The sequence below is a fragment of the Camellia sinensis genome, chromosome 7, assembly GCF_055761805.1.
Source record: "Camellia sinensis isolate YWXY chromosome 7, ASM5576180v1, whole genome shotgun sequence".
Lineage (NCBI taxonomy): Eukaryota > Viridiplantae > Streptophyta > Magnoliopsida > Ericales > Theaceae > Camellia > Camellia sinensis.
In genome coordinates this window covers 188704336-188717500 of record NC_138967.1, presented here as the reverse complement: position 1 = coordinate 188717500, position 13165 = coordinate 188704336, and the positions used below count along the sequence as shown (strand labels likewise).

Here is a 13165-nt window from a genome sequence, read left to right as displayed (position 1 = left end):
CCCTCTCATTTTTTTTTATATAATTGAAAATTTTCCGATTATGTACATTTGATACATTGTCTAAAACTGTGTTGAGAATAATCTGTCTTGAATCTGCCAGCATGTTACTCGAATTTTTAGACAATTTTAAACTCAAAATTTTGAGATAATTTCTTCTACAAAGTTGTTGATAATGATGTCTAGTTTATCCAAAAATTTTTGGAAACAATTTTTGAGCTTTCTACGAATTTATACAAATTTTTAACTAAATCTGAAACAGTGTTGAGAATAATCTGTCTTGAATCTGCCAGCATGTTACCGAATTTTTAGACAATTTTTTACTCAGAATTTTGAGATGATTTCTTCTACAAAGTTGTTGATAATGATGTCTAGTTTATCCAAAAATTTTTGGAAACAATTTTTGAGCTTTCTACGAATTTATACAAATTTTTAACTAAATCTGAAACTGTGTTGAGAATAATCTATCTTGAATCTGCCAGCATGTTACCCGAATTTTTAGACAATTTTATACTCAGAATTTTGAGATGATTTCTTCTACAAAGTTGTTGATAATGATGTCTAGTTTATCCAGAAAGTTTTGAAAACAATTGTCGAGCTTTCTACGAATTTATACAAATTTCTAACTAAATCTGAAACTGTGAGACAGATTTTACCATGTATTTAAAAATTTATTTAAAATTCTATACTAAGCCAAATCTGGAAATTTCTAACTAAAAGATGAAATTTTAGAAGTCTAGTTTCATGATAAAATTTTAGATTATGGGTTTGATCTATAAATTTAAGCATGGAATTAATGTAAGGAAATGTGACAAATCTGTGTCATAAACACCCTTGGAATTTCTTTAGAATTATTTATAAGTTATTTTTGGAAACATCTTTCTGAAAAATAACCATAACATGTTTATTGAGTATCCTGTAGATTGATATGAATTTTAGAGTTGTATAAGTAATGTATTTATAATTTTATTTGCAAGGTTTATACTCTGAAAATTTTTCTGGACAGAATAAAATCACCACTTTAATATTATGCTAGTCTAATTTTGTAAATAAAAAAAAAATGTGCATGTGTGTATTTAGGGTTTAATTCTTGTATCTAAATTATTATTTCATACCATGGTTTAAATAAATTGTTTATTTAAATTCTGTCCTTTTATTTAGTATTGTGTGACACGTGCAATATTTTATGATTGGGAATTTTAATGAGTTGGTATAACATTACTTGTGATTAAAAATTTGGAGTTATTTGTGATTAATATCAAAATTAACTGAAATGCTTAACGACATATACAAAGTTAACAATTGACGGTTAAATACCAGTTGCTCGGGGTGAGTCTTGGTTTAAAGACTGTACGGAATTAAGAGTTGACGGTTAACACCGGTTGTTCAGGGTGAGCCCTGGTTTTGAGAATTCTCACGTAAATTGTGTTGTGAAACTCTAAGATGGCACGAGACTTATTTGAACCCTTTTCGGTATTCGGTTTTGGAATAAGGGTGGATGTGCAGGTGGCACACAGGGAGGTTGCTTACCCCTGGCAGACCGTTTCCTTGGGGCAGACCACGGATGCCACTACTTGGGTATATAACTCCGGAAGTGGGCATCCCTAGTAGTTACGGTTGGTAACACTTAAATATTTGACCAAGGGAGGGTTTCAAATTAACCGTTGCCATGCTTAGTGGTTGGTGAGTTAAATCTCTTTGGTGAGATTTCGAGTGTCACCTAAATTATTAAAATTACTGAAACTATTCTAATGGTTGTAATTTCTGTGTATAATTATATTGTTATCTCATGTTTAGAATATTATTATTTGTCTCTTAAAAAGAATGGTAGGTTGGTTACGTTTTCTTACTGTGTTGCAAAACTCATGGCATATATTTTGTTGCCCTGGCGTTTCATGCCAGATTATGTTGAAGAAGGGACTGAGGCTGAAATTGGAGCTGCTGCCAATATCGAACCCTGGCTGACTTAGAGTCAATATTTTGTCAGAATAAAATCCTGTTATCCCTTGTATTAGGATTAAACTATGTTGTGACGTTGTGTGTGAACTTGTAGTTTTATTCTGTCGTTGGACTTTGGCTTTGTAAGAACTTAAAAGTTCCTAACTAGTAGTTAAAATTTTATCTAGCAAGTTATTGTTATTTAAATTCTTATGACGTTTCAAAAAAAAAAAAAAAAAAAAATATTTTTTGGCCCGTCACAGCGTGGTATCAGAGCCTAGGTTTGAACCTTTGGGCCATGGCTAGTAGTTTATTATTTTTACAATTAAGAAAACCTTAAGTTAATTTGTAATTCTCGGTGACCTAACTAAGTTAGAACCTTTTTATTTGTAGGATGCCAGGGTCATCAGACATTAACTCTAACGAGGAAAATTCAGTGGAAAACTATGACATAGAATCCGACCCAAGTGAAGACGTGGAAATGCCTATAGAAGACTATGAATCTGAGCCTGAGCTTGACCCTGAACCTGATCCTGAACTTGAGCCTGAACTTGAGTCTGAAGAAGTTGAAGAAGTTGTACCAATATACAACCCCCCGGAGGTTATTGTGATTGAGTCAGGCACTGAGGATGAGTCTATGGAAGGCAATACCGAGGGGAACCCTGGAGATATAGGAGCCACGTTTGAGGGTTGGGATGTGCAAAACGGGTTGCAGATTGGCTCTTTTGTATATGTCAGACTTTATCCCCTCGGAGGTTGTGCTTGGAAAAATGAGAGTTGGGTGGGCACCTATATCGGACCTATCCAGATTCTAAGACAAGAGACTCCCTGGGTATATCAACTAGGCCCCTTTCCGGACGGTTTCACCGAAAGAGTGGGCGACGTTTTTGACTTTTGGAGCCTTCAGTGTATCATGCCCGACCCAAGCAGAATTGTGAGGAGAGATGGGTCAGTGGACTTCAGAGACTGGAGGACCTATCGGGAGGAGCCGGTGCTGCTGCTAGGGCATCGTGTGTGCGAAACTGCTATCTTCGTAAGGGTGCTATGGCGATTCATGGGACTTTTCCAAGCCACATGGGAGCCGGAAGCCCTGGTGTGGAGAGACTTTCCTTGGCTATTTTAAGGGGTCTTAAGGGAACTATAATCTAGGCTAACTGATTGTTTTGTATGCTCACATGTAAAAGAAATTGCCTAGTTTAGAATTGTGAGTGTAGGAGTTAACTCGGATTGTAGGGGCTATCTCATGCCCGTAGTATGTTATTTAATCTTTTCCTTTGTTCTATTTGTATTTTGCTAATTGTAGCTTATCTAATCTAATTAATGAAGTTTTTTTTTTACTGTCCTTGCACATAAGTATAATAATAATACTGATAATAAATAAGTGAATAAATCACAAGAAAATCCCGTCATGTAGAATGGCTGGACGAACAAGAAATAATAACAACGGTAATGGCGATGGAGTGCCTGATGGCGATGTCGCTCGAATTATACGCGCGATTGCTGATAGGGTAGGCAATATACCACCCCGCAACCAAGATCAAAACAAATCGGAGATGATAGCAAAGTTTGAAAAGCTACGTCCCCACAAATTCCTTGGTGGATCAAACCCCCATGAAGCTGAAGCTTGGTTAAGACAAATTAAGAAGTTGCTAGATACTTCCGACATCCGAAATGAACAAGATAGAGTGACTATAGCGGCATTTCAAATGGAAGGGGAAGCAGATCATTGGTGGGAAATGATCAAAAGTACTCGACAAGTAGAGACATTAACTTGGAGACAGTTCGAAGACCTGTTCATGGAAAAGTATTTTCCTAACTCGCTAAGACAAGAAATGATTCAAGAGTTCCTTCAACTGAAACAAGGAAAAATGTCAGTCGCTCAATATGCGAACCGTTTTGAAGCCCTTTCACGGTATGCTTCAGCCATAGTAGCAAATGAAGGGGATAAGGTTAGGCGATTTGAATGGGGTTTGGACACAGACATTAGAGGAAAATTGATCGCAGTACAACTCTCCACTTATGCCCAAATGGTGGATCGAGCTTTAATTGTGGAACGAGAGTTAGCAGATTCTGAACGCATTCGAAATCAGCGATCAAGGAACAACAACCAACCACGCGGAGGAGGCCCAGTCCGCAACACCAGAAACCATCCTGCGCCAGCACCTTATGCCGGAGGGATGCAGCAGCAACAAAGACAGAATCGAGGAAACTTTGTAAGTGAGTGGAAAGGAAGATGTTTCGGATGTGGTCAACAGGGGCATCGTCGAAGTGAGTGTCCTCAAGGAGGGAAGTATTTTATGGATCAGCGAGGGGCACAACCATACAACAAATGCCAACCAGGGCAAGGTTCTAAGCCTACTCAACATGCCCAGACTAACAAGGGGCAGCCTCAAGCCTCTAAGAATGCAGGCCGACCAAGAACACAACCACAAGGAGCTGGAAATGGAAAGAAATTGGGAGAGACTAACCAACAGGCAGTAGGAAGAATGTATGCTCTCCAAGAAGAAGAAGATGTTGATAACCCATCAGTAATTCAAGGTATGTTAATCCTTATGAATTCTTGGGTTAAAGTATTATTTGATTCTGGAGCTTCGCATTCTTTTATATCCACTGCATGTGTGACAAGTTTGGGTTTAAAGCCAGAAGCGTTAGAGATAGCTATGAGTGTTGCTTCACCCTTAGGAGGTCAAACCCGAGTAAAACTAGTATGTAAAACTTGCGAGCTAGAAATCTCCGGTTCACATTTGATCTGTGATCTAAGAGTTATGGATATGTCGGATTTTGACGTCATCCTAGGAATGGACTGGTTGTCAGTTCATCGAGCCATTATTGATTGTTACTGTAAGACAGTGACAGCATCCTCCCTTAACGGCACGAAAGTCCAATTTAAAGGGGATAGACAAGATTCTCTAACTCCAACGTGTCGCAAGTCGCGATGGCATGATCAACTAACTGGATGGTTGGCGAGCCTAATTTTGGAAGACGAAAATCGAGAGGATCCAGGATTACCTTATGTGGTGTGCGAGTACGCTGACGTTTTCCCTGACGAATTACCAGGATTACCTCCAAAACGAGATGTAGATTTCACGATTGAGCTTCAACCCGGGACTTCACCGATTTCAATAGCACCACATCGTATGGCGCCAGCTGAACTTCGAGAATTGAAGGAGCAGTTGCAAGAACTGTTGAGTAAGAAGTTCATCAGACCAAGCACGTCCCCTTGGGGAGCGCAAGCATTATTCGCAAAGAAGAAGGATGGGACCTTAAGATTGTGCATCGATTATCGACAACTAAATCGAGCCACCATTAAAAATCGATATCCCTTACCCAGAATTGATGACTTGTTTGATCAATTAAGAGGTTCAAAATGTTTTTCCAAAATTGACCTTAGGTCGGGATACCACCAACTTCGTGTTAGAGGAGAAGATATACCCAAAACTGCATTTCGAACCCGTTATGGCCACTATGAGTTTGTGGTAATGCCATTTGGTTTGACAAATGCTCCTGGGGTATTCATGAGTTTAATGAGCAAAATCTTTACCCCCTATTTGGACCAATTTGTGCTAGTATTCATTGATGATATTTTGATATACTCACGATCGGAGGAAGACCACGAGCAACATCTGAGGACCGTTTTGCAAATTCTAAGAGAAAACCAATTGTATGCTAAAGCTAGCAAATGTGAATTTTGGCTAAAGGAAGTAAAGTTCTTAGGTCATGTTGTATCTAAATCAGGGATATCAGTGGATCCTGCTAAAGTAGAAGCAGTGATGGGGTGGAAACAACCTAAGAATACGTTTGAGATTCGTAGTTTCTTGGGATTAGCAGGTTATTATAGGAGATTCATTCAGGATTTCTCCAAATTAGCCAAGCCGATGACACGCCTAACGCAAAAAGGAGTAAAGTTTGAATGGAACGAAGCGTGTGAACAGTCATTTCAAGAACTCAAGAAGAGACTGACAAGCGCTCCTATATTAGTCATACCCGAACGTGACGTTGGGTACACTGTTTATTGTGATGCCTCTAAGGAAGGGTTAGGTAGTGTGTTAATGCAAAACGGGAAGGTAGTAGCTTACGGATCAAGACAATTGAAGAATCATGAGAAAAATTATCCTACTCACGATCTGGAGTTGGCAGCTGTGGTCTATGCACTTAAGACTTGGCGACATTACCTTTATGGCGAAAAATTTGAGATATTTACCGATCACAAAAGCTTAAAGTACTTGTTCACACAAAGAGATTTGAACATGAGGCAGAGACGCTGGATGGAGTACCTTGAAGATTACCAATTCACCATATCTTATCATCCCGGGAAGGCTAATGTTGTAGCAGATGCACTAAGTCGAAAGACAAGAGAGATTGTAGCCAACATATCAATTAAAGAATGGGAAATGGTAAGCACTGTGAATGAGTTTAAGTTACAACCAGAGACTCAGAATGGGAGGGGTAGGTTGTTTACAATAGTTACAACACCCCAACTTCTTACCAAAGTGTTGGAAGCCCAAAGGTTTGATCAGGAGACCGACTCCATCAAGGCCCGATTAGTGTCCGGGGAATCTTCACCAGATTGGACGCTCCATCAAGATGGTAGTTTAAGGTATTTAGGTAGAATTTTTGTGCCAAACATCGAACAATTAAGAGAGGAAATACTTAAAGAATTTCACCATTCGGTTTTTGCGGTTCATCCGGGAGGAAATAAGATGTACCAGGATCTTAAGCGACAGTATTGGTGGAGTGGAATGAAGAAGGACGTTGCTCAATTCGTATCTAAGTGCTTGACGTGTCAGCAAGTGAAGGCAGAACATCAAAGGCCGGCAGGGAAACTCCAACCTTTACCAATACCTAAGTGGAAATGGGAACACATAACAATGGATTTTGTAACGGGATTACCCCGATCGCCGCAAGGCCATGATGCAATTTGGGTGGTGGTTGATCGATTAACTAAGACGACACATTTCCTACCAATAGGACCAGCAGGCACACTCGAATCTTTAAGTCGATTATTTATTCGAGAAATCATTAGATTGCACGGAGTACCAGTCTCAATAGTGTCAGATCGTGATTCTCGTTTTACGTCACAGTTCTGGCAAAGTCTGCAAAAGGCCTTGGGTACAGAGTTGTGTTTTAGTACAGCTTTTCACCCTCAAACTGACGGTCAATCGGAAAGAACAATTCAGACTTTAGAAGACATGCTTCGAGCTTGTGTGATGGACTTTAAAGGTAGTTGGGAGAAATATTTACCACTAGTCGAATTCTCTTACAATAACAGTTTTCAAGCAAGTATTGGTATGGCACCGTATGAAGCTTTATACGGACGGCCTTGCCGATCACCAATATGTTGGACAGAAGTCGGAGAAGCACCTCTTTTAGGGCCAGAGTTAGTTCAGGAAACTACCGAGAAGGTGAAACTAATTAGGCAAAGGCTTGAGACCGCTCAGAGTAGGCAGAAAAGCTATGCAGATCAAAGGAGAAGACCTTTAGCATTTAAAGTTGGAGATCATGTGTTTCTGAAAATACAGCCTCGCCGAGGAGTTGTTCGTTTCGGAAAGAAGGGAAAATTGTCACCTCGCTTCATAGGGCCCTTCGAAATTTTGGACAAAATAGGAGAAGTGGCGTACCGTTTGGCTCTACCGCCTCAACTGGCTGGAGTGCATAATGTTTTCCACGTCTCTATGCTACGGAAATACGAGCCACACCCTTCTCACATCATCAATTGGGAGGAAATTAATCTTGATGAAGACGTGACATTTGAAGAAAAGCCTGTCAAGATTGTAGATCGTCGCGAGAAGAAATTACGAGGCAAAACTATACCATTGGCTCGAGTTCTCGGGAGACATCGTGGGACGGAAGAGTCAACGTGGGAGCGAGAAGATATGATACGTATCAATTACCCTCAACTATTCGAGTCTAAAGGTACGAATTAATTTCGAGGACAAAATTTTCTTTTGGGAGGGTAGATTGTGAAAAACCCATCTTTTAATTATTCTTTAAAGAAAATTTATTAATTAATTTTGTCTACAGTCTATTTGAATTATACATTAGTGTAAAAGTTAGTTTTAAATTGACTCAAATCAATCACTAACAAGACATTATTAAGAATAATAATTTTGTGGGTGTTCAATATTTGTTGTTTATAAATTATTTTAATTATGATTCAATATAATAACTATTCTTACTAAATACCTTAGTTAAAAATCTTAGTGTGTCAATTTTCAGAAACCCACACAAAAAAAAAAAATAAAAAAAATAAAAAAAATAAAAAATAATACAAACAAACAAACCATGGGCAAACAACCCATAGTTCCTACCAAACCCACCATCTCTTAGAAATTAGGAAACCATAAAATTTAGGGAAAGCTCATTCTTAGAACTTGGAGAAAGGGAATGGAATGTTTTTGAGAAAATAAAATAATGGAAAGAATGAGAGGGAGAGAGAGATGTCTTCAATATTTATATGCATGCAAGCCTTCCTTGTGCATGCAAGCATCCGGTGAGAAAAAAAAAAAAAAAAAAAAAAAGAAGAAGAAGAGAGAAATCCCCAAAGCCACCAAGCTTGGTGTTAGGAGAGGAAGAAGAGTAGGAGATTAAAGAAGCCAAAATTCTCAACCATTTTGTCACTCTATTACTAAGTAATAAAACCCTCTCAACCCTCTCATTTTTTTTTATATAATTGAAATTTTTCCGATTATGTACATTTGATACATTATCTAAAACTGTGTTGAGAATAATCTGTCTTGAATCTGCCAGCATGTTACTCGAATTTTTAGACAATTTTATACTCAGGATTTTGAGATGATTTCTTCTACAAAGTTGTTGATAATGATGTCTAGTTTATCCAGAAATTTTTGGAAACAATTTTTGAGCTTTCTACGAATTTATACAAATTTTTAACTAAATCTGAAACAGTGTTGAGAATAATCTGTCTTGAATCTGCCAGCATGTTACCGAATTTTTAGACAATTTTATACTCAGAATTTTGAGATGATTTCTTCTACAAAGTTGTTGATAATGATGTCTAGTTTATCCAAACATTTTTGGAAACAATTTTTGAGCTTTCTACGAATTTATACAAATTTTTAACTAAATCTGAAACTGTGTTGAGAATAATCTGTCTTGAATCTGCCAGCATGTTACCCGAATTTTTAGACAATTTTATACTCAGAATTTTGAGATGATTTCTTCTACAAAGTTGTTTATAATGATGTCTAGTTTATCCAGAAAGTTTTGGAAACAATTTTCGAGCTTTCTACGAATTTATACAAATTTCTAACTAAATCTGAAACTGTGAGACAGATTTTACCATGTATTTGAAAATTTATTTAAAATTCTATACTAAGCCAAATCTGGAAATTTCTAACTAAAAGATGAAATTTGAGAAGTCTAGTTTCATGATAAAATTTTAGATTATGGGTTTTATCTATAAATTTAAGCATGGAATTAATGTAAGGAAATGTGACAAATCTGTGTCATAAACACCCTTGGAATTTCTTTAGAATTATTTATAAGTTATTTTTGGAAAAATCTTTCTGAAAAATAACCATAACATGTTTATTGAGTATCCTGTAGATTGATATGAATTTTAGAGTTGTATAAGTAATGTATTTATAATTTTATTTGCAAGGTTTATGCTCTGAAAATGTTTCTGGACAGAATAAAATCACCACTTTAATATTATGCTAGTCTAATTTTGTAAATAAAAAAAAAATGTGCATGTGTGTATTTAGGGTTTAATTCTTGTATCTAAATTATTATTTCATACCATGGTTTAAATAAATTGTTTATTTAAATTCTGTCCTTTTATTTAGTATTGTGTGACACGTGCAATATTTTATGATTGGGAATTTTAATGAGTTGGTATAACATTACTTGTGATTAAAAATTTGGAGTTATTTGTGATTAATATCAAAATTAACTGAAATGATTAACGACATATACAAAGTTAACAATTGACGGTTAAATACCAGTTGTTCGGGGTGAGTCTTGGTTTAAAGACTGTACGGAATTAAGAGTTGACGGTTAACACCGGTTGTTCAGGGTGAGCCCTGGTTTTGAGAATTCTCACGTAAATTGTGTTGCGAAACTCTAAGATGGCACGGGACTTATTTGAACCCTTTTCGGTATTCGGTTTTGGAATAAGGGTGGATGTGCAAGTGGCACACAGGGAGGTTGCTTACCCCTGGCAGACCGTTTCCTTGGGGCAGACCACGGATGCCACTACTTGGGTATATAACTCCGGACGTGGGCATCCCTGGTAGTTACGGTTGGTAACACTTAAATATTTGACCAAGGGAGGGTTTCAAATTAACCGTTGCCATGCTTAGTGGTTGGTGAGTTAAATCTCTTTGGTGAGATTTCGAGTGTCACCTAAATTATTAAAATTACTGAAACTATTCTAATGGTTGTAATTTCTGTGTATAATTATATTGTTATCTCATGTTTAGAATATTATTATTTGTCTCTTAAAAAGAATGGTAGGTTGGTTACGTTTTCTTACTGTGTTGCAAAACTCATGGCATATATTTTGTTGCCCTGGCGTTTCATGCCAGATTATGTTGAAGAAGGGACTGAGGCTGAAATTGGAGCTGCTGCCAATATCGAACCTTGGCTGACTTAGAGTCAATATTTTGTCAGAATAAAATCCTGTTATCCCTTGTATTAGGATTAAACTATGTTGTGACGTTGTGTGTGAACTTGTAGTTTTATTCTGTCGTTGGACTTTGGCTTTGTAAGAACTTAAAAGTTCCTAACTAGTAGTTAAAATTTTATCTAGCAAGTTATTGTTATTTAAATTCTTATGACGTTTCAAAAAAAAAAAAAAAAAAAAAAAATTTTTTTGGGGCGTCACATAGACCATATATGATATACCCCAACATTGTTTCTATAATGTGGTTCGTACAATCATCTAACCAATAAACCAAATAACAAATGTGATTGTATTGAACTGATGGTTCTATGCAAAGCAAGTATCGTGAGGTTGCAAGGCCTTCTGAATCGAAGTAACACAATTTATCGATTCTTGGTTCAGAGTATCATTGTGGCAACAAGAATGCTTTCGTTGTTTGGGTGTGTTCTAAGGTTGTGTTTTGTTCATTGGAATTATTTTTAGGATTCAATAGAATGGTTATTCATTAGCTTCCCATTGAAATTCCAATGAAATGACCATTCTCCTAAATTGGTGAATGGTGATTTCATTTATGATGTATATTTTTCCTTTTTACCGGATTAAACATGAGAATAGATATTCCAACGACATTACCATTCAATTCCAGTGATTGAAACACTCTATAAATGGAAATCCTATTCCTATATCCCCACGGGAATCTCATATTTTTGAAGTAATATGACTTATTTAAGAATAAAACAAGTAGATGGTTACATAATATTTAAAATTATATTATATTATTATTTGCATAGAGGATTGCTAAGAAACATGGACATACAACATGACACGGATATGATACGGACACGTTGACATGTTAATTTTCCAAAAATACAGGACACGACATGTAAGGGACACGTATAAATAGATAATTTATATATTTATTATATGTTATATTTATGAATATATCATTCAAAGATAATAAAAAATGCAATATGACACTAACTTTTATAAATTTATATGGTTTTTGTTTTAATATTGTACCTTAAGTTGTTTTGTTTAAACTTATAATTAGTTTCACTTGTGTCTAATTGATAGACACATGTCTTTAAGCGACAAAAACGTATATTCTCCAAGTGTCCAAAGAGTGTCTGGGTCTTTAAAAAAAATTAAAAAATATGACACGTTTTGATGAGTGTCGGACATGTGTCGGGAAAGTGTCAAAAGAGTGTCGGTGTCCAACGTGGACACGACACAGATACATCACCTTATTAGAAGTGTCCATGCTTCTTACGAGGATTGTTAACAAAACCAAACATTTGAATTATATTAACACATAAATATTATTATTGTGTGAGTGATTTTCTGATCACACTGCCCGTTTAGTAATCAGCTAGAGAGCACCGGCAGAATAGATGGCTTCAGCTAACCTGTAACAGAAAGAGAAGGCTCCGGTGGTGGTTCTTCCACCCGGGGCACTCCGACGATCAAGTCAGTATATCTCTCAAAGATAATCAAGTGCTAAACTCACTGCTCAAAGCATAAAATGCGTACCGTAGACCCACGGGGGTGTCTCTCTTTTATAGTTAACTCAATCCTAGTCCCACTAGAAGCGTGACTTCTATGGACTCCAATTCAGTACTTACTTTGGACTCCTCAAGAGATAAAGATAAACTCCCTAAGAGTTTTATCCTCATCTTGACTAAGTCTCCTCTTCATTCTAGGACTCTTGTCCCTTATTCGCTTATCTCAGATTCCGATATCTTCGGAGATAACCTCGGCAACGCCGAGATAACCTCGGCATAATGACCAGGACATGTGGCACCTCGGCTGACACATTGGCGTCACCTTGCCGCATGTTGGTACTCAGAAAATATATCCCCACAATTATTAATAATAGAATTCCTAACAATAAGAAATTTATTCCTTTTATTTGATTTTTTCCATCCAAACATAACTAATGATTTGGTAATATTACCACTCCTTTACTCGTATCATACCTTCATCCAATTGTGTATGGGTGTTGGCTATTGGATGAAACTAGGAAAAATTAGAAACATTAGGGATCAAAGTGGGAAAAAACTTGAAGGACCAAAGCGAGGAACTGCTGAAACTTAAGGAGGCAAAGTGTAATGTACTTAAATTTAAATTATAATGTGTTATTGTAAATAAATTTGAGTTAGAACGGGATTATTTAAGATTTACTGTATATGCTTTTTTGATTTACATGAATTTGGACTAATGTCCCTAGAGGGGACAAGTGATTTCTTTTTTCTTTGCTTTCATTTTTTTGGTGTATCTTTGGGTATATCTTGAAAGTCACCTCAACCTCTTGGTTTCTGTTTTTCTTACTGGTTCTCCTTATACTGATGTTAGCGTTAAGGCGGTGATTGAGCAGAGCATTCATAGGCTAATTGTGTTTGACTTAAAGATATAATTTTTGTGTCAATTTGATTTCGATAGTTCCAATTTCAATTTTGCAACAGTCTTTTCCTTGTAATCTCATAGTTGTTGTTTAATTGGTCCAATTCATAATTACTGTCAGGATTTTTAACAGAAAATACTTTTTGCTCCTAACGTACGGAAAATAGCCACATGCTTCTCACGTGCCTATTTTACATCATCGAAATG

General features: G+C 36.7%; 1 protein-coding gene and 1 long non-coding RNA gene across 2 annotated transcripts; both read left to right on the top strand.

The window, feature by feature from the left end:
- The first annotated feature begins 3350 nt into the window (after nucleotides 1–3350).
- LOC145796399 (uncharacterized) lies at nucleotides 3351–7512 on the top strand. The gene is made up of 3 exons (XM_082881493.1): nucleotides 3351–5278; nucleotides 6149–6532; nucleotides 7455–7512. The coding sequence occupies exons 1-3, from the start codon at nucleotides 3351–3353 to the stop codon at nucleotides 7510–7512; spliced, it is 2370 nt and encodes a 789-aa protein (XP_082737619.1).
- Nucleotides 7513–8289: 777 nt separating this feature from the next.
- On the top strand, nucleotides 8290–10699 carry LOC145794877 (uncharacterized). Its single transcript, XR_014334840.1, has 2 exons — nucleotides 8290–8564; nucleotides 10482–10699. It is a non-coding gene; the product is annotated as an uncharacterized LOC145794877 (long non-coding RNA).
- The last annotated feature ends 2466 nt before the right edge of the window (nucleotides 10700–13165 follow it).